The sequence below is a fragment of the Myxine glutinosa genome, unplaced genomic scaffold, assembly GCF_964187855.1.
Source record: "Myxine glutinosa unplaced genomic scaffold, kmMyxGlut1.1 SCAFFOLD_3054, whole genome shotgun sequence".
NCBI classification, from domain to species: Eukaryota; Metazoa; Chordata; class Myxini; order Myxiniformes; family Myxinidae; genus Myxine; species Myxine glutinosa.
The window spans coordinates 54-26,605 of record NW_027619147.1 but is presented as its reverse complement, the minus strand read 5'-3'; the positions used below and the strand labels follow the sequence as shown (position 1 = coordinate 26,605).

General features: G+C 45.3%; 1 protein-coding gene across 1 annotated transcript; it reads left to right on the top strand.

The window, feature by feature from the left end:
• Positions 1–22,073: 22,073 nt before the first annotated feature.
• LOC137431023 (uncharacterized) lies at positions 22,074–23,806 on the top strand. Its single transcript, XM_068121881.2, has 3 exons — positions 22,074–22,200; positions 22,288–22,384; positions 22,697–23,806. Exons 1-3 carry the CDS (start codon positions 22,116–22,118, stop codon positions 23,697–23,699), a joined length of 1,185 nt encoding a protein of 394 aa, XP_067977982.2. The 5' UTR covers positions 22,074–22,115; the 3' UTR covers positions 23,700–23,806.
• The last annotated feature ends 2,746 nt before the right edge of the window (positions 23,807–26,552 follow it).

The window sequence follows — 26,552 nt, the reverse complement described above, 5'->3', positions numbered from 1 at the left end:
CTTCCTCATATGTGGTGATTTCAATTGTCACCATGCCAGTTGGCTGGGTGTGGGTACCTCTCTCACCAGCCATGGCTCTTCAGCAAAGGACTTCTGCGACTCACTGGGACTGACACAATCTGTCAATTTCCCGACCCGGATCTCAGTCAACGGAACATCTTCTCTTCTGGACTTGGTTATGACTAACTTCCCTGAAAATGTCTGCTGCTCTTCTTCTGCTCCGATCGGATCATCTGATCATGTCCTTGTTAAAGTGGACATCTCTCTGACCATCCTCAGGGAGCCTGCTCAGCGTCGACGAGTCTGGCATTTCACTCAGGCCAACTGGCACGGTCTTCAAGCAGCCATCAATCATCTGGACTGGTCTCCCATCTCTACCACCTCTGACATCAACTCATCCTGGGAATTCTTCCAAAGTAAATTGCTCTCTCTCATGCACAGATTTATCCCATCTCGTCTTCAGTTGTCATACCCTTCCTCCCGTCCATGGTACACGGAATCTTGTGGTGAGGCTGTTGCCCAGAAACAACTTGCCTTCGTCTCCTGGAAAGCAAATCCAACGGAAGGAAATCTCATTTCCTTTCACAAAGCCCGAAACAAGTGTGTGTCCACCCTCAGGAGAGCCAGGAAACAATATCTCTCCATTCTCAAGACCGAACTCTCTTATCTGTCTCCCTCTTCCAAATCCTGGTGGCGTCTGGTCAAATCCGTTTCTGGTGTTTGTTCCCCCTCCATCCCCTCCCTTACCTCAAACGGCTACACAGCTGACTCCGCACGTGAAAAAGCTGAATGCCTCAACTCTGTGTTTGCCTCTAAATCTTGTGTCCCAAACCCATCCCTCTCTGTACCCACCATACCCAGTCGTACCCTGCTGCTCCTGGACTCCGTGTCCTTTCCTCCTGACAAGGTGGAAAAGTTTCTGTCAACCCTCGACTCTGATTCTGCAACTGGACCCGACGGCATCAGCCCACGGGTCCTAAAATCCTGCTCTGCTGCTCTATCTCACCCTCTCTCTGTTCTCTTCACCCTCTCTTTTGCTCAAGGTCAACTGCCATCTGCTTGGAAATCAGCCAACATCACCGCTTTGCACAAAAAAGGTGCAAAAACAGATCCTAGCAACTACAGACCAATCAGCCTTCTCCCAATTATCAGCAAAGTCATGGAATCCATCATTGCTTCGGATATGAAATCTTTCCTCTTCTCCAATGGCTTGATCTCTGATCATCAATTTGGTTTCAGACCAGGTCACTCTACTCTGGACATGCTGCTTCTGCTGTCTCAACAATGGATGGAGGTCCTCAATGCCAAACAGGAAATTAGAGCTGTCTCCCTCGACATATCACGTGCCTTCGACACGGTCTGGCACCCCGCTCTGCTCACCAAACTCTCCTCCTTTGGTATCCATGGAAATCTCCACGCATGGCTGGCGGACTTCCTCTCTAGTCGTCGTCAACGTGTGGCCCTGAATGGGTTTCTCTCATCTCCTCTTCCTGTTCAGGCTGGAGTTCCCCAAGGCAGTGTTCTGGGCCCCGTGCTTTTTCTGGTCTTCATCAATGATCTCTCTGACTCTCTCGAAAATCCTCTCTATCTCTTTGCTGATGACTCCACTCTCTGCCGCTCCATTCCTCTTCCCTCAGATCGGCAGTCTGCTGCCTCCTCACTCTCTGAAGACCTGGACAAAATCACAGACTGGTCAAACAAGTGGAACATGTCTTTCAATCCTGACAAATCTCACACTCTTACTATGTCTCTCCGAAAAGATCGACTGGACAACCCTCCCATCTACTTTCTCAACAATCCTCTCCAAGAAGTTCTGTCGCTCAAGATTTTGGGTCTCACTATCTGCCATGATCTTTCTTGGGAAAACCACATTTCCAAGCTGGCCTCCAAAGCCAGTCGCCGACTGGGCATCCTCCGTCGTGCGAAGTCCTTCCTCGGCACACCTGAGCTCCTCACCACATACAAGGCTTTCATCCGCAGCTCAATGGAATACTGTTCTCCCCTATGGGCCGGTGCTCCTGCCTCACACCTAGCTCGGCTTCACGCTGTTGAAACCAAAGCTTTCAGAATTATTGGAATCTCCCGCGATGAAGCTATCTCTGAGGGCCTTTCACTCACTCACCGCAGGCAGGTAGGTGGTCTTTCTGTCTTCTACCGACTCCTCTCCGGCCTTGCACCCCCAGCTCTCTCTGTGCTCTGCCCCCCAAATATTCCTACAGGTCGCACAAGATCTGCCAGCAACCCTCTGATGGTTAAACTGCCGAAATCTCGGCTCTCTGCTCACCTTCACTCTTTCATTCCTCTTTTCTCCCGCCTCTGGAACAAACTCCCTCACTCCCTTCAATCCCACTCCTCCCTCCAGGTCTTTAAAACAGCTGTTCACCACCATCTCTTATCTTCCCCCATCCAAAACCTTGATCTTTTCTACCCCCGCTAATTCACCCCAGATCCACCTTGTTTGAAATTCCAACTTCTTTCCTGGAAGTCCTGGCAGTGTCCATATGTTTTATACCTCTCCCACCGCCCCCTTCCCATGCCCCCCCCCCCAAAGCCCTCGCCCTCTCTCAGATCTCTCGATGTCTCCATGTCTCTCGGTCCCTGCTCTCAAATGTTGTGTTTGTGTCCTTCCCCCTCTCTCCCCATCTTGTCTACCGCTCCCGATGTTATATGTTTTATGTGTCGGTTTGTCTTTCTGTGTGATTAATGTTCGCTCTTTCACGAGCCTCGATCTTGTATACAAAAAAAAAAAAAAAAAAAAAAAAAAAAGGGTAATTCTAAATGGTAATTCTAATGGGTTCTAAATGGTAGTTCTAATGAGTTCTAAAGGGTAATTCTAAATGGTAATTCTAAGGCATATTCTAGAGGATTCTAAAGGGTAATTCTAATGGGTTATAAAGTGTAATTGTAGAGGGTTCTAAATGGTAGTTCTAATGGGTTCTAAAGGGTAATTCCTTTTGTTCTAAAGGGTAATTCTAATGGGTTCTAAAGGGTAATTCTAATGGGTTATAAAGGGTAATTCTAAATGGTAATTCTAAATGGTAATTCCAGAGGGTGATTCTAGGGGGTTCTAAAGGGTAATTCAACTCAACGTCTCAATTTAAGCTCAACGTCTCAATTTAAGCTCAACGTCTCAATTTAAACTCAACGTCTATCTTTGTAAGATAATACAGAACACGGTATCTTTCTTCAAATTTAAACTCCGAGTGGTTAAAACAGCAACTATTTCCTGCATCGAGACGCACTTTGGGAATAACGCAAGATCGAAGCCAAAAAAAACGGTTCGTTTTCGATAAAATGACATGACACTCACGGCAAAACATTGAGCTAACCTTTTTGAAAGGTGTACAGTATTTTTATATTTAAGCATTTTTCATGAAACTGTAATCATGTACATTTGTGTTTGTAAAATTTTAACAATTTCTATTATATGAATCACGATCCGCCAGGAACCAAGCCCCCTTTTCCCATTGAAACACTGCCCCGACATTTGCAGATTTGACATTCGCAGCATTTTCCAGGAACGCATCCTCTCCAAATGTCGGGGGTCCGACAGTATTTAGAGAAAATATTACGGCATTTTACGTCATCAAGACCAATCAAACTCCAGCTCACAGACCCCACACATGTCCTTGTTTCTCAAGACCGCACGAAGTAAGGTGTTCTATGAACTCTCTAGTTTGTCATAGTTGTTGATGATAATCTCATACCCTTTCTGGTCCACCATGACCAGTTGTTAGCGTATTCTCGACCTGCAAATTTACCCTTGGCCATCACAGATTACTGCAGATTTTTGTGTGCAGCTGCAATTTTAAATTTGCTATAATACTGGCACACAAAGGCCTACCCTTTCAAAAGTTACCTCGGGATCTTGTTAACCTCCACTTACTCAATCGTGGCTTAAAATGTTGGCACCCCTGCACCTTTTTCAAATAACTCAAATTTCAAATAATTTTCAAATTCTCTAAAAATAAGTTGAAATTGACAAAAGTATTTGGTCTCAAGAATTCTTTTATTTCACTGTTAATATTACAGAACCTTTGTTTTTGATTCAGAACATAATATTTCCTTTTAAATCAGAAAATAAAAAGAAATGGCATTGACAAATTATTGACACCCTCGACTTAATATTTGGTAGCACGGCCTTTGGACAAAATAACTGCCATCAAGTACTTCCTATAGCCATGAATGAGCTTCTACACCTCTCTACTGGCAGTTTGTGCTACTCTTCTTGTGCAAACTGCTCCAGCTCTCCCAGATTTGAAGGGTGCCTTCTCGCAACTGCTGTTTTCAGGTCTCCCCACAGGTGTTCAATGGGATTTAGATCTGGACTCATTGCTGGCCACTTCAGAACAGTCCAGCGTTTTGTTTTGAACCATTCCTGGGTGCTTTTTGAACCATTGCTGGGTGCTTTTTGAAGTGTATTTTGGGTCATTGTCTTGCTGCAAGACCCATGACCTTCGACGGAGACCCAACTTTCTGATACTGGGTTGAACATTGCGCTCCAAAATGCCTTGGTAATCTCCTGATTTAATGATGCCATGCACACATTCAAGGTGTTCAAGGCACCTAGTGCCAGAGGCAGCACAGCAACCCCAAAACATCACTAAAACTCCTCCATGTTTGACTGTAGGGAAGGTGTTCTTTTCTTTGAAGGCTTCATTTTGTTTTCTGCAAACATAGAGATGATGTGCTTTACCAAAAATCTCTAATTTGGTCTCATCTGTCCACAGGACATTCTCCCTGAAGGATTTTGGCTTGTTAAGGTGTGTTTTGGAAAACTCCAGTCGGGCTTTCTTAAGTCTCTCTCTCAGGAGCAGTGGGGTCCTCCTGGGTCTCCTTTCATTGAGGTGGTGACAGATGGTGCGAGTTGAAACTGTCGCATCTTGTGTCTGACGGTCAGCTTGAATCTGTTTGGCAGTTGATCAAGGTGCCTTCTCCACCATTCGAACAATCCTTCGCTGCAATCTTCGATCAAGTTTTTTCTTGCGGCCACGTCCAGGGAGGTTGGCTACAGTGCCATGGTCCTTAAATTTCCTGATAACATTGCGTATAGTGGACAATGGAACATGAAGGTCTCTGGCGATGGACTTGTAGCCTTGAGATTGTCCATGCTTGGCTACAATCTTGTGTCTGACCTCCTCAGACAATTCTCTGATTTTCTTTCTTTTCTCCATGCTCACTGCGGTACACACAGTGACACAAAACAGCAGAATGACTCTTTTCTCTGTTCAAACTGGTTGAATGAGTGATTTTTATGTTGCAGCTACCTGAAACTCACCTCAGGTGAGTTCAATTCCAATGTAAAGGAGAATCACCTGCTTGAAATATAATTATTTCGAACAACTTCTGAAAGGTGCCAATAATATTGTCCGGGCCATTTTAGGATTTCTGTGTGGAATAAGCTAAGATTTCGTGATTTTTAAAGCTTTTTTGTTTTGTTCCACTACAAACCAAAGAAATGCAAATGTGGAAACTAAAAGATTTTTTAATTTCAACCGTTTTCTGGAATAAATGGTGCATTATTTGAAAAAGGTGCAAGGGTGGCAATAATTTTGGCCACGACTGAAGAAGATGTGAGCAGATGGGGCATGTTTAATCGATTGGGAATAAAACACCACACAGCATAAGTTTGGCGATACAGATAAAGAACATAAAAGTACAAGGTGTGTCCTTGAAATACTCATAGTAACTTAATGCTCAACATGTTGGATCCACGTATGAAACATAAGTCCTGACAAGCCAATTTTGTCCAATTGCACTTGTCTTGCATTTTCACGATTTGCTCACATTTAGCATAATCTTTGTTCCAGCTGTTAGTTGCATGTTTGCGACCTTTCAAGTGCCCTTCACTCTTGGAACAAATTATGGGCCACGAAAAGCCATTTCAGTGGAACACTCAGGATGTGGTTTCAGAAATACTGCATTCAAAGTTGGAAATTATTTCCAAATGCTGAGTTGCACAATTTACATACTTTATAGGAGCCCAGAGCTTTTCGGTGCTCGTTAACATCATTTGTAGGAATTGAGGCCATTTCTGATAGACCAGGATGTTCCAGACTGCACTTCTCTTAAATGTGTCATTGGTTCGGGTGTTGTCATCGATTTAACAAGCATGGACAGTCTCCCTCAAGAGCAAGTTACTGAATCATCATAGCTCCAGGAATGGCATTACATGTCGTACTTGGTCGGAATTAGATGATGATAGAAATAAGCAACCAAATGAAAGGAAATGTGAAAAGAGCGAGTGACTATTTATGAAAAGAACACAAACTAGGATGGAACTCGATAGAGCGCACACCTCCACCAGGCTGAACAGTTTATGTTTTGTATCCACCGATGGGCCGGATCTGGATTCGGACCTGAACCTAAATCTAATCGGCTTGTTCTTGTCGCCTAACCAACCCATCCACCTCGTTTTGTCCGAACCGGTCCACAACTTTTTGAAATATCATGCCCTATCTCTCAATCGTTTTTGGTCCCATTTCTCAATGGTGAAGCGATCACTTAAACATTCTCTTATCCAGATCCGGATTCGTCTGTTCACCAAAATCGAACCAATTCGTCCTTGTCACACACCCAGGTAGTCCATCAAATTTCTTTCAAATCCGTCGATAATGTTTTGGGATATCCTGCTCACAGACAAACAGACAGACAAACAAACAGACAGACAGGGGTGAAAACATAATCTCTATCCATCTTTAGTGGCGGAGGTAATTATGAAATGAATCTATACTATAAGGAGAGTCTGTCTATCTGTCTGTCTGTCGCTATTTGGCTCAGAGATGGCTGAACGGATCCTCAGCAAACTTTCAGAGGTTCACCTGTGAGTGTCTGGTAGTGTTTTGGGCAAAATAATTGAAAAGTTTGAAAAAAAGTTCAAATTTTTGGGGGGATTTTTTTTTTTTTTGCTCTATAGTGCCAAACAGGTTGAGATGGTTTGGTCATGTGTTGAGGAAGGATGAAAGTGACTGGTTGAGAAGAGTGATGGAAATGAATGTAGAAGGAAGTGGAGGACGGGGAAGACCGAGAAAGACTTGGCTAAAGGTGGTCGAAGAAGAAATGCGGGTAAGGGGGTTATAACAAGGGGAGATGCAGAAAATAGGGCAAAATGGAGAAGATTGTCATGGGGCCCGCAAGGCTAACCCCCGCTCTAGCAGGGAAAATGGCCTTAAAATGCATGTTGTTGTTGTTGTTGTTGTTGTATGGTGCCTAATACTTTGTAGCTATGTGAAATATAGTAGTAAATGATCCCTGACCACATTCCATAGTGGGTGTGTGTTGCAAACTGTTTTAGGCATCCACAAAAGGAAAAAATATATATATTTTTTTCAAAATGTCAACAACAAGATTAGAATACCACCGGGCAATGCCGGGTCCTCCTGCTAGTACTCCATACGCACAGAACACTATTACCATCATCATCAATGTACCAAACACTTTACAGAGTATCAATGCTAATGAAGCAGTTCCTGAGCAAGGTTTGGGTTATTTTGGGTGGTTTGCCAATGCCTTGTCAGCAGTAGAGTTGGGGCAGGAATTTGCAATTTGTCCAGGGTGCCAGTGATAGCTCACCGACTCTTCGTGAAGGACACCGTGGGATCGTTAACGTCCGCTAACTAATGTTAGCAGATGGGACGCCCAGTTTCACATCCATTTGATGGACGGCACACACATTGATGAATCGCCCTGCCTGGGAAACACAGGGCTGACAGTTTATAGGCGGGTTGGGATTCAAACCCAGACTGGACAGCTTTGGGGCGACTAGGCCATCCTGTGAGCCACAGAATAACACTATAAGGCAGGAAAATGGTGTACAATTATGCAACAATCATCAAATTATCACCAAAATTGGACGAACTTATGAGAATAGGAAATGCAAAATTAGCTCAAACTTTTACCAGCAAAGACTACAGCTTGGAATGAAGGAAAGGACTTCATGGGTTTTGGTGAAGGCCTCAAGTTTATTCTGATTTTCATTTCCCACTTTGCCATTCTGTTACGAATTCCGGGTTTATGGGGGTTACAATTCAGGTCCTTTCTTATTAATGTATATTCTATTAAAGGTTGTTGTGATTAAAGGGTCAGGAGCCCTTCTGGGAAAAACGAGACCGGAAACGGGATCGTGAAGAAGAGGAGGAGGAGAAGAAAAAGGGCGGCCATCTTAAGCTTCGAGAGCTCCGACGCGAGTGGAGGCGATCGTTACCTACTTTGGAACGGAGTTGGAAAAGCCCGTCTGGCGAGAGGAGTTACCTGTGCAGGGTGATTGATTGCCGGTTACGTGTCAAGGTGCCGTGTGGTCCTGGAAGGAACCAAGCGTCCGGCGCTGTTCGCCTCGACGCCTACGAGGGCGTGTACGGGTCGCAGCTTGGGCCTGGCGCGCGAAAGAGATTGGAAGGAGACGGTTGAGAGTTGAGACTGGAGCTCGAGACCGAGCCGCCGAACGTGAAGGACAAGGGAACCGTGCCTCTGTGAACCGAAGTCCGCGCGTCAGTTGAGCGCCGGATTACTGTGGAACCTGCGAAGTCGGGTATCCTCGCTGAGGTTGTCGAGTATCCTCACTCCCAGCCCCGGATTGGAATCGGACCTAGATTCCCCGATCGCTGGATCGACTCGACGTCACCTGGGAGGCGTGCAGGAATCGGACATTGCTTCCCCGATCGCTGGATCGACTCGACGTCACCTGGGAGGCGTGCAGAGACATTGGGGGCAAGGGCCGTGAGTGTTGCCAACACTGTTGTGGGTTAAGGTGGCGCCACCTATACTATAGATAAGGATTGTATGGAAGTGCTGTAAACGCATTGTGATTCCTGTGCGGGATTTGGGAATATATTGGGGTTTGTTCGTAACCCTTGGTGTGGACTCGTTATTGATTGACTTATTTTCACCCAAGGACCACACATCTTTCTGCCGGGGCTCCCCTCGAGGTTGACCCCGTAACAGAATTGGGGGCTCGTCCAAATTACAATTTGCGGATTCGCAATTGGGTCTACGTCCGGGATCTATAAAATTTTCGAAATTTTAGTCCGGGAAAGAATTCCCAAGAGTGGGAACTTTTCCAACGTTCCCAAAATTGTTTTGCTCTTTCGACAAAACAACAACAACAAAAAAAACAAACAAACAAAAAAAAACAATAGCAATAATAGTGATACTGTTGCTTTTCTTTGTTGGAAATTTCTGGGGTGAAGGTTAACAGGTGTTACCAGTAGTCACCATGGCGTTTGTGGCACAGAACTTTGCGGTAACCCCTAGTGAGGCACAGTTCCAAGCATTACTAAAATCGGACCTCTTGAAATTGGCCAAACATTTTAACTTGGAAGTCCGAACTAATTTGAGGAAGGCAGAGTTGCAGACCATGGTGATACAGTCTATGGTGGGATTAGGAACATGGGACGAGTTAGCCTGGGAGTGGCTACCCGAAGACCCAGAAGACGTTGAGCTCCGGAAACTGGAGTTGCAATTACGGAGCCAGGAACGGATCAAAGAAGAAGAAAGGAAAGCAGAAAAGGAAAGAGCAGAAGAAGAAAGGAAAGCAGAAAAGGAAAGAGCAGAAGAAGAAAAGAAAGCAGAAAAGGAAAGAGCAGAAGAAGAAAGGAAAGCAGAAAAGGAAAGATCAGAAGAGGAAAGGAAAGCAGAAGAGAGGAGAGAAGAGAAACAAGCAGAGGAAAGGAGAGTGGAACGAGAACTCCAGGAAAGGTTAGAAGGGAGAAAAGCAGAGGAGAGGAGAGCTGCAAGGGAACTCGAAGCAGAGGAGAGAAAAGCCGAAAGGGAATTAAAGGAACGTGACATGGCGCTTCAGCAAGAAATTAAATTCAAGGAGCTGGAGTTAATGAGAGAACGGGGAGAGGTACCACCCTTGCTGACTGGGCCGACAACTAGCCAGAACACCTGGAAGGTGGGCAGACATGTGAGGCTGGTTCCACCCTTCAGTGAAAAGGAAGTCGCTAAATTTTTTCCACACTTTGAGAAAGTCGCTCGACAGTTAAACTGGCCGGAGGAGGCCTGGACCATACTAGTGCAAAGTGTGCTGGTGGGTAAAGCTCAAGATATTTATTCGGCGCTACCAATGGACCAATGTGCAGATTATGAGGTAGTGAAGAAGCACATTCTCAAAGCGTATGAGTTGGTTCCTGAAGCTTACCGGCAAAAATTCAGGAATGCCAGGAAGAGGGAGAGTGAGACCCATGTGGAGTTTGCCAGAGTGAAAGAAAACATGTTTGATCGGTGGTGTGAGTCAAAAGGAGTCGGGAACGACTTCGAAGCATTGCGTGACTTGATCCTGGTGGAGGAATTTCAACAGGGTGTCCACGAGGACATCAAAGTGTACCTGCAGGAAAATAAAGTACCAAAGTTGTGGGACGCAGCCACCATGGCAGATGATTATGCCTTAACACACCGGATAGGGGTCCACAAACCTAACTCCTCGCCTAGACTTCAGCAGGGGAGTTATGGAACAACCGGTGCGGAGAACGACAATACATGGCGGCGGCCTCGAGAGGATTATGGGGACAACTCTGATACCCCAACTGTTCGAAATCAGGGGGCTACGGGCCCAAGACAAACTTATTTCCTGGGGGGCCCGAGGCAGACCACGAGTTTTTCCTCCGGGCCTACTTGTGCCTTTTGCAAAAAACCTGGACACTTGATGTCCAGTTGTTACCTCATGAAAAGGGACAACCCAGAGTGGAGTCCGGCTAGTACAACTCCGAATGCGATGGCAAACGTAAGAAATCGCCCACAGAAGAGTTACCAACCATTTATTTATGAGGGGTTTGTCTCACTAGAGGGAGACTTGACTAACCCAAGACCTGTTAGGGTATTGAGGGACACAGGAGCCCATCAATCCTTAATGCTTGAAGGCATTTTGCCATTGTCAAAGAGTACAGCAACTGGTGATAGTGTTCGGTTGCAAGGGATCGGTGGCTGTGTTAGGGTGCCACTTCATGTCATCCATTTGGAATCCGATTTGGTGTCAGGACCGGTCACCATCGGTTTACAAGCCACGCTTCCTGTAGAGGGAGTATCTGTGGTTATCGGGAATGATTTGGCCGGGGGTCAGGTTTATGGTAACCCGGGGGTTGGTAAAGAGCCCAGCAAGGAAAATAACACCACACCAGCTCGGGATGGCGACAAACGTACCAAGTTATTTGTAGGGGGACTGAACTTCAAAACAAAGGAAGCAGTTCTGACCTCTGTCTTCAACAGATATGGGCCGCTGGTGGAAGTGCAGTTGGTAAAAGACAGGGAAACGCAACGGTCAAGAGGGTTCGGCTTTGTCACGTTTGCAAGCACAAAAGACGCCAGAGAGGCAGAGAAGAATTGGAATGGTAAGGATTTGGAGGGTCGGACCATAACAGTAGGGAAGGCATTTCATAGGCGTCGAGAGGTCTACAGAAGAGGACAACTTGGCGGTAGTTTTGGTGTTGGCAGCAGCCGATATTACTGTGGAGGCTCCCAGAGTTATGGCACCTCCCGAAAGAATGATTGTCAGAGCACTGGCCGAGAAGGAGACCGCCAGTCAGGTAACGGCTGGGACAAGGGGTCCCACCGTAACTGTTAGGAGTCCGGAGAAGTTGAAGCACTATATACGGTGGAGCTGCCGAGCCTGGGCTCCTACACGGACTAACCGTGAACGCCACGTTCTTAAAGGCGTCCAGGTAGTGAACTTTCCTGCACGGACTAACCGTGAACTCCACGTTCTTAAAGGCGTCCATGTAATGAACCTTCGTCCCCGGACTAACCGTGAACTCCACATTCTTTAAGGCGTCCATGTAGTGAGTACTCAGCTGGGCCTCCCGAAAAAGTGCTATCGAGTTGTGTAACTTTGGGGCTTTGGTCACCACCCCTTAACCGTCATCCAAGAGAAACTAGAAGTTGTTGACGCTTGGTCCAGAGGGAATTACCTTTGGAATCTCTGGGGGTTTGTTGCTTTATTTTTGAGATGTGATAATTGTGCCCGGGGGGAACTGATGATTTGGGGTGTGAGTTATTTTGGTTTGTTTATCAAAGTTGGCCTGCAAAGAAAGTTTTCGCGGTGTTCAAACTTTCTTTCTTGAAGGGGGGAAATGTTACGAATTCCGGGTTTATGGGGGTTACAATTCAGGTCCTTTCTTATTAATGTATATTCTATTAAAGGTTGTTGTGATTAAAGGGTCAGGAGCCCTTCTGGGAAAAACGAGACCGGAAACGGGATCGTGAAGAAGAGGAGGAGGAGAAGAAAAAGGGCGGCCATCTTAAGCTTCGAGAGCTCCGACGCGAGCGGAGGCGATCGTTACCTACTTTGGAACGGAGTTGGAAAAGCCCGTCTGGCGAGAGGAGTTACCTGTGCGGGGTGATTGATTGCCGGTTACGTGTCAAGGTGCCGTGTGGTCCTGGAAAGAACCAAGCACCCAGCACTGTTCGCCTCGACGCCTACGAGGGCGTGTATGGGTCGCACCTTGGGCCTGGCGCACGAAAGAGATTGGAAGGAGATGGTTGAGAGTTGAGACTGGAGCTCGAGACCGAGCCGCCGAACGTGAAGGACAAGGGAACCGTGCCTCTGTGAACCGAAGTCCGTGCGTCAGGAGAGCGCCGGATTACTGCGGAACCTGCGAAGTCGGGTATCCTCGCTGAGGTTGTCGAGTATCCTCACTCCCAGCCCCGGATTGGAATCGGACCTAGATTCCCCGATCGCTGGATCGACTCGACGTCACCTGGGAGGCGTGCAGGAATCGGACATTGCTTCCCCGATCGCTGGTTCGACTCGACGTCACCTGGGAGACGTGCAGAGACATTGGGGGCAAGGGCCGTGAGTGTTGCCAACACTGTTGTGGGTTAAGGTGGCGCCACCTATACTATAGATAAGGATTGTATGGAAGTGCTGTAAACGCATTGTGATTCCTGTGCGGGATTTGGGAATATATTGGGGTTTGTTCGTAACCCTTGGTGTGGACTCGTTATTGATTGACTTATTTTCACCCAAGGACCATACATCTTTCTGCCGGGGCTCCCCTCGAGGTTGACCCCTTAACAGTTCATTCATAATTATCGTTGATTATTGACTCTCCCAATTACAAAATGACCTTTGATTACTTTAACGATAATATGATCAACTATATTTTGGAAACTACGTTCAACGATCCATAACATTTGATGAAAGCATAAAATTCAATGAAACGAGCTTGAAGACCATAATTACGTCAAAGTCGAATTAGGTCTCCAAATGGACTTGCCCTGTGGCCCAAAAGGTCCTCTTGCCTAGTGTAATATAATTGCTTTTCTACGTTTTTTAAGCAGTGGAGATTAAACAAAATTCAGGTCGATGATATGGAGAGATGTCTGGTTCAAGATCAGAGGATTATTGTCCTTTAACTATTGTTGTGGTGGGCTGGCAACATGGTCTTGAGATACGCACACTCGCAACCCAACCCGGCTAAAACCTGTCATTGCTGAAAAATAAAAAAGCGAAAACCAAAGCTTTCAGAATCATTGGAATCTCCCGCGATGAAGCTAACTCCGAGGGCCTTTCACTCACTCACCGCAGGCAGGTTGGTGGTCTTTCCGTCTTCTACCGACTCCTCTCCGGCCTAGCTACCCCAGCTCTCTCTGTGCTCTGTCCCCCAAATATTCCTACAGGTCGCACAAGATCTGCCAGCAACCCTCTTATGGTTAAACTGCCAAAATCAAGACTCTCTGCTCACCTTCACTCTTTCATTCCTCTTTTCTCGCGCCTCTGGAACAAACTCCCACACTCCCTTCAATCCCACTCCTCCCTCTAGGTCTTTTAAACAGCTGTTCACCATCATCTCTTATCTTCCCCCATCTAAAACCTTGATCTTTTCTACCCCCGCTAATTCACCCCAGATCCACTTTTTCGAAATTCCAACTTCTTTCCTGGAAGTCCTTGCAGTGTCCATATGTTTTATACCTCTTCCACCTCCCCCCAAGCCCTCTCCCTCCCACAGATCTCTCGATGTCCCTGCTCTCAAATGTTGTGTTTGTGTGCTTCCCCCTCTCTCCCCATCTTGTCTACCGCTCCCCTTATTATATGTTGTATGTGTCTGTTTGATGTTTTGTGTGATTCATGTTAGCTCTTTCACGAGCCTCGATCTTGTATTCAAAAAAAATAAAAATTGTGCTGTTTCACAGGCAGGGTGATTCATCAATATGTGTGCCGTCCCTCGGATGGACCTCAAACTGGACATCACATCTGCCAGTTTTTGTTGGTGGATGTTAAAGACCCCACGGTGTCCTCAAAGTGAGGGTGAGCTATCGACTGCGCTCTGAACAAATTACAAACCCCTGCCCTAACAACTGGGAAGCCAATGGTAAACCAACTAGTGTGACCCTTGCCAACAACGCACCAATAAATGGTCGACCAAGATGAGCCAGAAACAGACAGCTGGTCTCTGACACATTCCCCGACAGTCCGCAGAAATTCCAACGATGCTGCCACAATTTCGAGAAGATCCATGAAACATTGATCTGCCAGCACAATGGAGTTCTCCTACATTATGGACGAGTTGTGTGAGATTTCCAACATGAAGCATTCCCGCAGTGGATAATTGGCTGTCGAGGAACCACTGAGTAGCCGCCAGGCTCCCTTGATTTGACACCGTGATTTTCCATTGTAGAGCATTATCGTTGATGCTCAAAAGAAAAAAAACCCTTGTGATGTGAATCACTTGATCTTAATTGAATGAGTTTTACATCGTTCCACAATCTGTCACTCTGTGGTTGATCGTTGTCAAATGTTTGTGAATGAAGAAGGCAAGCAAATCGAACACTTCCTTTGTTTTATTTTTCATCCATTGTCGGAAAAAAATGTGGAAAATGGTAGGACAACCTTTCGGTGTGCTTACCTACCTCAGAGCTGTCTAACCTAGGTTTGAATCTCAGCCTAAGCTATAAACTGTCAACCTGGTGTTTCACAGGCAGTGAAACATCAATGTGTATCAGATGGACGTTAAACCGGGGCGTCCCATCTGCTAGCATTAGTTGGTGGACGTTATAGATCCCACGATGTCCTTTATAATTGAGGAGTAGACGAGCTATCACTGAAGCCCTGGTCAAGGCTATTTCCTGAACAAGGCAAAGCTATTCCCCCCCACCCCCCTCCACTTCCCGTGTCTCCTCCCCCCAAGCCCTCTCCCTCCCACAGATCTCCCGATGTCCCTGCTCTCAAATGCTGTACTTCTGTGCGTCCCTCTCTCTCCCCATCTTGTCTCCCGCTCCCTTTATCTTATGTTTTATGTGTGAGTTTGTCTTTTTGTGATTAATGTTAGCTCTTACCAGAGCCTCGATCTTATATACAAAAACAAACAAACAAACAAAAAAAAAAACTGCAAATTGCTGCCCTGACTGCTCTTCTGGTCTGGTCTTCATGGAGGTTCCTTGACAACAGCGCACACTGCTTGCTATCTTGGAGGGTAGTTGTCATTGGTGCACAGCTTCTGCACCACGAACAAATTCATCAAGTTATTCGCATGTTTCACGTGAACCGCACTCTCACCGTTTGCTAAGTTGTGCCGTTGTGTTGTGTGACGTACACTTATTTTGGTGAAAATGAACACGGCCATCTTGGTAAATGTACTTTCGGGCCACTCTGTATTACATGTTTGGTGAAGATGTTGGGTGCCATTTATTACCTCCGCTAACAAAGGTGGATGGAGCTTTTGTTTTCACCACTGTCTGTCTGTCCGTTTGTGAACAAGATATCTCAAAAGGTTGTGGACAGATTCGGACGAAATTTGTGGACAGGCTGTGTGTGTGACAAGGACTAATCGATTCGATTTTGGTGAAGATCTGAATATGGATTCGGATATGAGAATTATTTAATTGTTTTTTAAAGTGATTATTCACCAATGGGAGATCGGGCCAAAACGATACATAGCAGGATTTCTCAAAAGGTTGTGGACGGATTTGGACGAACTTGGTGGAGAGGTTGGGTGTCTGACAAGGACGATTCGTTTCGATTTTGGTGAAGATCTGAATATGGATTCGGATATGAGAATTATTTAATTGATTTTTTAAGTGATTATTCACCAATGGGAGATCGGGCCAAAACGATACATAGCAGGATTTCTCAAAAGGTTGTGGATGGATTTGGACGAACTTGGTGGAGAGGTTGGGTGTCTGACAAGGACGATTCGTTTCGATTTTGGTGAAGATCTGAATATGGATTCGGATATGAGAATTATTTAATTGATTTTTAAAGTGATTATTCACCAATGGGAGATCGGGCCAAAACGATACATAGCAGGATTTCTCAAAAGGTTGTGGACGGATTTGGACGAACTTGGTGGAGAGGTTGGGTGTCTGACAAGGACGATTCGTTTCGATTTTAGTGAAGATCTGAATATGGATTCGGATATCAGAATTATTTAATTGTTTTTTAAAAGTAATTCTTCACCATTGAGTGATATAGTGTAGCAGCATAGCAAACCTGTTGTGCATTTTGTGATACAAGCACCAAATTTGGCACAAATGTACATTAATATGTTGCGAACATTTTCAGATATTGGGCCACTTGAAATTCCGTAATTTTTTTTTTCAAATTTTTTCAAATTTCGTAATTTCAAATTTTTCGGGTGACACCGTCACAATTTCGGTCTTCGAGGCCGGCCGATATAGTGGGGCGGCTTAGCCCAATTATTCAAAAGAATTGTGCATTTTGTGATACAAGCACCAGATTTGGCACAAATGTACATTAATATGTTGCGAACATTGTGTGGTCAGCAATGAAGACGAGAGTTTGAATTACATGTATGCAAAAGACCTTGTGAACCAGTGAAGCAAATACACGGGTAAGCATGAATTAAATCTAGGGCATGATATAATTTCCATGATGTTTACCTCTACACTCAATGGTGGAAGGAGGTAATGTTTTGATCCCAGCTTGTCTGTATGTCTGTTTGTCTGTTAGTCCACAAAATTCCAGACAAAGCTTGTAGTAGTGGTAGTTGTAGTGGTAGTGGTGATAACAGAAATTGTTATATAGAACTGAACTTATATTATTATTATATGCAGAAAATAACTTCATTTCTATATGCCCTGCAGTGGACAGGTTAATTGGTTTATGCACTGAAGGGGTCACCCTGGTGTGCACTGCTGTGTTCTGCCTCACTGAGTTGTTCAGGTATGATGTACTCAGCACAAGCTTCCGGTCGGCCCGGAGGTGGGGGTGCGGGGCCTGTCACGGAACGTCAAAACAAACGGCCTGCCGGGGCCACCCAAAAGTCGGGCGTGAGGGGCGCGTCCACTAATGGAACGCCTCTCGCTTCCCAGATCGAGGGCCACGTGGTCAGGAGAACCTCGTCCCTTCCGGTCACACTTTGCCTATCGGCCGGCCTCGAAGACCGAAATTGTGACGGTGTCACCCGAAAAATTTGAAATTACGAAATTTGAAAAAATTTGAAAAAAAAAATTACGGAATTTCAAGTGGCCCAATATCTGAAAATGTTCGCAACATATTAATGTACATTTGTGCCAAATTTGGTGCTTGTATCACAAAATGCACAATTCTTTTGAATATTTGGGCTAAGCCGCCCCACTAAAATGGCATCATTCCAATCATTATACTATAGTCCTAATACACTACATGACCAAAAGTATGCGGACATCCCTTCTAATTAGTGCATTCGGCTATTTCAACCACACCCATTGCTGACAGGTATATATAATCAAGCACACAGCCATGCAATCTCCATAGACAAACATTGGCAGTAGAATGGGCCATACTGAAGAGCTCAGTGACTTTCTCGTGGCACCGTCTTAGGATGCCACCTTTCCAACAAGTCAGCTTGTCAAATTTCTGCCCTGTTAGAGCTGCCACGGTCAACTGTAAGTGCTGTTATTGTGAAGTGAAACGTCTAGGAACAACAACAGCTCGGCCACGAAGTGGTAGGCCACACAAGCTCACAGAACGGGACCGCCGAGTGCTGAAGCGTGTAAAAATCATCTGTCCTCGGTTGCAACACTCACTACGGAGTTCCAAACTTCCTCTGGAAGCAACGTCAGCACAACAACTGTTCGTCGGGAGCTTCATGAAATGGGTTTCCATGGCCGAGGAGCTGCGCGCAAGCCTAAGATCACCATGTGCAATACCAAGCGTCGGCTGGAGTGGTGTAAAGCTCACCGCCATTGGACTCTGGAGCAGTGGAAACGCGTTCTCTGGAGTGATGAATCACGCTTCACCATCTGGCATTCCGACGGACAAATCTGGGTTTTGCGGATGCCAGGAGAATGCAACTGCCTGAATGCATAGTGCCAACTGTAAAGTTTGGTGGAGGAGGAATAATGGTCTGGGGCTGTTTTTAATGGTTCGGGCTTGGCCCCTTAGTTCAAGTGAAGGGAAATCTTAACGCTACAGCATACAATGACATTGGCACGCAATCAGGCAGGTTGGTGGTCTTTCTGTCTTCTACCGACCCCTCTTCGGCCTATCCCCCCCCCCCCCCCCCAGCTCTGTCTGTGCTCTGTCCCCCAAATACTCCGACAAGTCGCACAAGATCAGCCATCAACCCTCTTATGGATAAACTGCCAAAATCAAGACTCTCTGCTCACCTTCACTCTTTCATTCCTCTTTTCTCCCACGTCTGGCACAAACTTCCTCACTCTCTTCAATCCCACTCCTCCCTCCAAGTTTTTAAAACAGCTGTTCACCACCATCTCTTATCCTCCCCCTTCCAAAACCTTGATCTTTTCTACCCCCGTTAATTCACCCCAGATCCACTTTTTTGAAATACCGACTTCTTTCCTGGAAGTCCTAGCAGTGTCCATGTGTTTTACACCTCTCCCACCCCCCTTCCCACGCCTCCTCCCCCCAAGCCCTCTCCCTCCCACAGATCTCCCGATGTCCTTGCTCTCAAATGTGCTTGTGTGCTTCCCCCTCTCTCCCCATCTTGTCTCCCGCTCCCTTTGTTATATGTTTTATGTGTCCGTTTGTTTTTTTGTGATTAATGTAGCTCTTACACGAGCCTCGATCTTTTATACAAAATTTTTTTTTTTAATTCTAGGCGATTGTGTGCTTCCAACTATGTGGTAACAGTTTGGGGAACGCCCTCTCCTGTTTCAGCATGACAATGCCACAGTGCACAAAGCGAGGTCCATATTGATGGACCAACACCCAACATCACCCAAGAACCCAACACCTTTGGGATGAATTGGAACGCCGACAGCAAGCCAGGCCTAATCGCCCAACATCAGTGCCCGACCTCACTAATGCTCTTGTGGCTGAATGGAAGCAAATCCCCGCAGCAATGTTCTATCATCTAGTGGAAAGCCTTCCAAGAAGAGTGGAGGCTGTTATAGCAGCAAAGGAGGGGGAACAACTCCATATTAATGTCCATGAATTTGGAATGAGATGAGTGATGTTCGGGTGTCCACATACTTTTGGTCAAGTAGTATCTAAGAAAATACGATCACGGCTGTATTGAGATATTATCAAATCAGCCCATTGTTGTCATCTCTTCTCTTCTGGATTCATTTTGTGAATCAGGTTTGTGACGATCGCATTTCAAAATCATAATTTTATTGAGTAACTTATGAAACCTCCTACCTACCCGACGACACCAACTGGGACCCCAAAATGTTACAAAAAATAAAAGACTGAAAAAGACATATCTAAAAGCTCAGAGGGAGTTTGTGAAAAAGCGTGTTTGTTTTTATTTTATTTTATTTTTTGTATACAAGATCGAGGCTCGTGTAAGAGCTAACATTGATCACAAAAAGACAAACTGACACATAAAACATATGATATGTTAGTGATACTGCAGGCATTTGGAGAAACGTTTTGTGGTGAGACAAGACAAAAATTGAACTTTTTAGTCTAAATTCAAATCGCTACGTCTGGCGCAAGCCTAACACTGCACATCACCCAGTTAACGCCATCCATACTGTCAAGCACATGGTGGTGGCAGCATCATGTTATGGGGATGATTTTCATCAGCACGGACTGGCAAGTTTGTCAGGATAAAAGGGATAATGGATGGTGCAAAGTACAGGAGAATCCTTGATGAAAACCTGTTTGAGTCGGCCATGAATCTGAAACTGGGTAGGAGATTCATATTTCCACAGGACAATGATCTGGAACACTAAGCACTGAAATGAAATGAAATGGGACAATGATCTGAAAGCTACACTGGAGTGGCTGAAAAAGAAGAAAATAAATGTTCTTGAGTGGCCCAGTCAAAGTCCTGATATGAACCCAATTGAACATTTATGGTGAGACTTAAAGATTGCAGTCCATCGACGATGCCCATCAAACTTGGCAGAACGAGAGCAATTTTCACATGAACAATGGGCGAACATTTCACCATCTCACTGTGCAAAGCTGGTAGAGACCTATTACCCAGAAAGACTCATCAGTCATTGCTGCAAAAGGTGCTTCCACCAAGTACTGACCTAAGAGGCCGAATACTTTTGCAACCAGTGAATTTTGATCTGTACATGCTTTTTGCAGGTATTTCTGACATGTAACCTCTTTCAAATGTAAGTGTTTAGTTTGATCTCTTCAGTTATGAAAAAAGTTAATTTGGAAAAATTGTTTCTACATAATTCGTAATTCATCTAAATAGGGCATTATTGGTAGGGGGTGAATAATTTTGCAGGCCGCTGTATATATGGATTAGAAATCAAAAACAATGTTTTGAGAAAGCTAACCTTTTGTTATTCTATAGTATTCTTCTAATCGATATTTGTTTGTCGATTACTTTATCGATGTCTTTTTGGTCCATCATTACTTGCGTACACCACAGTGCATTCTTTTCATCAATTCACACATGTCAGTATGACGTCATCTTCTCTTGCGTTCGAAGAAGTTTTGAATTGTGATATGCAGGTCGTGGACAAAAAATTGAAACATCAATGTAAATTCACCATGTGCGGCCAGTATGGCCTGTATGCACCGCAGCATAGAGACGGCCAGCATCTGGAATTCTGCAGGAGGGATGCGGCACCATTCTTGCATGAGAAAGTCAATCAACTCACACCCGTTTGATGGAGATCTAAAATGCTGTCTCAGACGTCGTTCCAGAATATCCCATAAATGCTTGATTGGGTTTAGATCTGGTGACTGAGAAGGCCATGACATGTGGATAATATCAGTATCATTCTCATAAAACCGTTGGGCGATCACACGTGCTCTGTTAATGGGGGGAATTGGAAAGTCTCCTCTTGCACCCAAGCCAGCCATAATTATAGGCAACCAGGCCTGGGCAGCAATTTTATACATAACCCTAAGGATGCGAGGAAGTTATTTCCTTAACACATGGGGCCACACCTATGTGGAAGCCGTTGCTTGGTGTCCCTCATTTATTCAGGTGTTTCCTTTTTTTGTCCACTACCTGCACATATCACAGGTCTCACAATAAACCCCGTTTTACTCACCATTTATTTAGTAAAATTACTTCAGATGATTTTTTTTAAATTTCAGCACTTATAAATTTGTTTCGTAATTCTAAGTCATTCTATCAGGCACTTCTTGTGTACTCAAAGGTGGGTGACAGCAGGGGCAGCTAAGCTCGGCAATTTCCAAAGGGAGCTAAACTAGACCATTTCCTAAACAAAGCGATTATAAAAAAGAAAATTTTATGGTACAAAGTTATTTGAGACTAGCGAGGTACCCATGCTATGCACGGGTGAGAGCCCGAAATATATTTTAACAACTTTTGAGAAATCTTATAAAAACTGCCACCCACTTTAGGACAGTGCAGCGACCCCAAAAGCTGCGCACCCGTGAATGAGTTTACATACGGAGAGAGCAGCTTCATATGGGTGGAATCTTAAAATCATAATTGTATTGAGAAATTTACAAAACCTCCCACCCACCTAAAGGTGGAGATAAAGCGGCGTCGTTCCTTGGTAGAGATGAGCTGAGCTGAACCAGAACACCAATTTTCATACTACTCACTTATGCTACTGATTTTGCTGCTTTGAATCCAATACTTTCTGCATTGACCATCTGCTGCAATATTTCCACTGCGGCCTGTGCTCTTCTGCTGTGATCACTCCACTACAGCTTGTGATACTCTTCCCTGAGATGCTGCTTGCGTCCTGCTTAACAATGATGTCCTGAAATTTGTAAATATCCCTAACCTTGCACCGTACAGGAGGAGGACTGTGTGAAAGCGTATTTCCGTATGGACAATGTACTCATCGATGACAGAAGAATTCACGTCGATTTCAGTCAGTCTGTGGCTCGACTTCGGCATCAACCCCTTTCAGGTAAGCTGTCCTTATTTTACTGCTGAACTTTGCGTTCCTTCGTTACTGCTGAGCTCTTCCTCATGCCTTACTATTCTTTTCCATCAGGGAGTGGAACCACAAAGGAAAGAGACGAAAACGTGAAGGTAGCAACAAGATATGAAAGAGAGTCTTTCTCCACAAAATATCCACTGCTGCACTCCAGGTGTAGAAAAAGTTGATTGTGCAAAGCAATTTCTAAATCTCTGTGCTCTACTTGCTTTACATTCAAATGATTGCTCAGAAGTATTTTAAAGCATACAATTTTTTGGTTTCCTGTGCTTGATCGAGTGGAAAAAAAATAGTTGTAGGAGTGATCTTCAACTAATATTTTGTATTACATAAATTAATGTTGATTGATTGATTGATTGCGACAATGTTTTGACTGCAGTGTTCTGTGCTAATAGTTTGAGAATGCAAGGAAAATCGGAAGCATCTCGCGATTCTACGTTTGTCATTTGCATCATTATCTTTGCAGTGAAAGTGAAGATGGTGAAGAACAGAAGCTTGCTGCAAAAGGTCAGCTGAAGAGGGATGGAATCCGCGATCATGATATGAGCGACGCCCAGCGAGATTGTATTAGACAGAGGTGCACCAGTCGTATTCAAGAGAGGGATATTGGTCATGATCGTGATGGAGAGATGGATGATGGCAGAGATCTGGATCATAAGAGGGACATTGGTCAACATCTAGGCCATGAGAGGGGCATTGGACGCGATCAGGATTGTGAGAGAGATAATGGTTGTGGTCAAAATCTAGAGAGGGATGATGATTTGGATCGAGAGGGCAATGTTGGTCGAAAGAGGGATGTTGGTCATGATCAGGAGCGAGAGAGGCTCGCTGGTCGCAATCGGGATCTCGAGAGGGATGATGATTTGGATCGAGAGAGCAATGTTGGTCGAAAGAGGGATGTTGGTCATGATCAGGAGCGAGAGAAGGTCGCTGGTCGCAATCGGGATCTAGAGAGGGATGATGATTTGGATCGAGAGAGCAATGTTGGTCGAAAGAGGGATGTTGGTCATGATCAGGAGCGAGAGAGGCTCGCTGGTCGCAATCGGGATCTAGAGAGGGATGATGATTTGGATCGAGAGAGCAATGTTGGTCGTGATTGGGATCAAAAGGGGGATGCTCGTCGTGATCGAGAGAGGGACGTTGGTCGCAATCGTGATCAAGATAGGGACGTTGGTCGCAATCGTGATCAAGAGAGGGACGTTGACCACGATCGGGATCGAGAGAAAACACACGACATGTGTCGAAAAAGTCAAGAAAATGCAGTTGAAAGCAAAACGAGGGAATATAAAAAGGAGAGGAGAAAAGTAACTGAAACGGAAATAGGGAAATGGAAAGAGAAGTACAGTCGGAGTGAGGAGGCAGAAAGATTGACATTGAAAAGAGGTAACAGTGAAATGGAAATGGGAATTAAGAGTGATAAGACGAAAGGGGAGGGAAAGAGAGAGGAAAAACATTGGAGAAGAAAATAATCGTTTCGAAAAATATTTGAAACTGCAGGGTGGGGATGTGATGTTGCCTGCAGTGAAGATTCTGTATTTTCTCTCGTGTGAAATAAAATAATGATATTTCAAATAATTTTCTTGATTATTGGAAACTTGATTCACTCTTGCATTGAAGTTGTCACTTCTTCATATATGCTTATTAATATTGTTACGTTTGTTGGGGGTAGATAAAAGAATACAGCATGCTAATTGGGGGTAGTAAAAGAATAATAAAAAATTTAAAAAATCTAGAAATGTGCCAGTCAGCCTGAGTGACTTGGTTATGACGAACTTCCCTGCAAATGTTTGCTGTTCTTCTGCTCAATTCGGTTCATCTGATCATTTCCTTGTTAAAGTGGACGTCTCTCTGGCCATTCTCAGAGAGCCTCCTCAGCATCGACGAGTCTGGCATTTCACTCAGGCCGACTGGCATGGTCTTCAAGCAGCCATTAATCATCTGGACTGGTCTGCCATCTCTACTGCCTCTGACGTCAACTCATCCTGGGAATTCTTTCAAAGAAAATTGCTCTCGCTCATGCACAGATTTATCCCATCTCATCTTCAGTTGTCATACCCTTCCTCCCATCCATGGTACACGGAATCTTGTGGTGAGGCAGTTGCCCTGAAACAACTTGCCTTCGCCTCCTGGAAGGCAAATCCAATGGAAGGCAATCTCTTTTCCTTTCACAAAGCCCGGAACAAGTGTGTGTCTACCCTCTTGTGATATACAAGAGGAGAGCCAGGAAACAATATCTCTCTACTCTCAAGACTGAACTCTCAAACCTGTCTCCATACTCCAAATCCTGGTGGCGTCTGGTCAAATCTGTATCTGGTGTTTGTTCCCCTTCCATCCCCTCCCTTACCTCAAATGGCTACACATCTGACTCCACATGTGAAAAAGCTGAATGCCCCAACTCTGTGTTTGCCTCAAAATCTTGTGTACCAAACCCATCTCTCTCTATACCCACCTTACCCAGTTGTACCCAGCTGCTCCTGGACTCTGTGTCCTTCTCTCCTGACAAGGTGGAGAAGTTTCTGTCAAACCTCGACTCTGAATCTGAAACTGGACCAGACGGCATCAGCCCACGGGTCCTAAAATCCTGTTCTGCCACTATATCTCACCCTCTCTCTGTTCTCTTCACCTTCTCTTTTGCTCAAGGTCATCTGCCATCATCTTGGAAATCAGTAAACATTACCGCTTGACATAAAAAAGGTGCAAAAACAGCTCCTTGCAACTACAGACCAATCAGCCTTTTCCCAATCATCAGCAAGGTCATGGTATCCATCATCGCTTCTGATATCAAATCCTTCCTCTTCTCCAATGGCTTGATCTCTGATCATCAATTTGGATTCAGACCAGGTTATTCTACTCTGGACATGCTGCTTCAGCTGTCTCAACAATGAATGGAGGTCCTCAACGCCAAACAGGAAATCAGAGCTGTCTCCCTTGACATATCTCGTGCCTTCGAAACGGTCTGGCACCCCGCTCTGCTCACCAAACTCTCCTCCTATGGTATCCATGGAAATCTCCACGCATGGCTTGCGGTCTTCCTTTCCGGTCGCAGTCAATGTGTGGCCCTGAATGGAATTCTCTCATCTCCCCTTCCTGTTCAGGCTGGAGTTATTCAAGGCAGTGTTCTGGGCCCTGTGCTTTTTTTGGTATCCATCAATGATCTTTCTGACTCTCTGGAAAATCCTCTCTATCTCTTTGCTGATGACTCCACTCTCTGACCCTCCATATCTCCACCCTCAGATCGGCAGGCAGCAGCCTCTTCACTCTCTGCAGACCTGGACAAAATCACAAACTGGTCAAACAAGTGGAACATGTCTTTCAATCCTGACAAATCTCACACTCTCACTATGTCTCTCCGAAAAGACCGACTGGACAACCCTCCCATCTACCTTCTCAACAATCCTCTCCAAGAAGTTCTGTCACTCAAGCTTTTGGGTCTCACTATCTGCCAAGATCTTTCTTGGGAAAACCACATTTCCAAGCTGGCCTCCAAAGCCAGTCGACGACTGGGGCATCCTCCGTCATGCGAAGTCCTTCCTTGGCACACCTGAGATCCTCACCACATACAAGGCTTTCATCCGCAGCTCAATGGAATACTGTTCTCCTCTCTGGGCCGGTGCTCCTGCCTCACACCTAGCTCAGATTCAGGCTGTTGAAACCAAAGCTTTCAGAGTCATTGGAATCTCCCGAGATGAAGCTAACTCTGAGGGCCTTTCACTCACTCACCGCAGGCAGGTTGGTGGTCTTTCTGTCTTCTGCCGACTCATCTCCGGCCTTGCTCCCGCAGCTCTGTCTGTGCTCTTTCCCCCAAATATTCCTACAGGTTGCACAAAATCTGCCAGCAACCCTCTTCTGGTGAAACTGCCAAAATCAAGACTCTCTGCTCACCTTCACACTTTCATTCCTCTTTTCTCCATCCTCTGGAACAAACTCCCTCACTCTCTTCAATCCCACTCCTCCCTCCCGGTCTTTAAAACAGCTGTTCACCACCATCTCTTATCTTCCCCCATCCAAAACCTTGATCTTTTCTACCCCCACTAATTCACCCCAGATCCACCTTGTTTGAAATTCCAACTTCTTTCCTGGAAGTCTTGGCAGTGTCCATATGTTTTATACCTCTCCCACCCCCCCCTTCCCATGCCTCCCCCCCAAAGCCCTCTCCCTCCCACAGTTCTCTCGATGTCTCCATGTCTCTCGGTCCCTGCTCTCAAATGTTGTGTTTGTGTCCTTCCCCCTCTCTCCCCATCTTGTCTACCGCTCCCGATGTTATTTGTTTTGTGTGTCTGTTTGTCTTTCTGTGTGATTAATGTTCGCTCTTTCACGAGCCT

What these genes read in the sequence shown, in the direction of transcription:
- LOC137431023 (XM_068121881.2), top strand. Translation starts at nt 22,116, where the DNA reads ATGGACAATGTACTCATCGATGACAGAAGAATTCACGTCGATTTCAGT. An exon ending in TCGGCATCAACCCCTTTCAG is followed by an intron (nt 22,201 to 22,287) that starts GTAAGCTGTCCT and finishes CTTTTCCATCAG; the next exon opens with GGAGTGGAACCACAAAGGAA. An exon ending in TATCCACTGCTGCACTCCAG is followed by an intron (nt 22,385 to 22,696) that starts GTGTAGAAAAAG and finishes TTATCTTTGCAG; the next exon opens with TGAAAGTGAAGATGGTGAAG.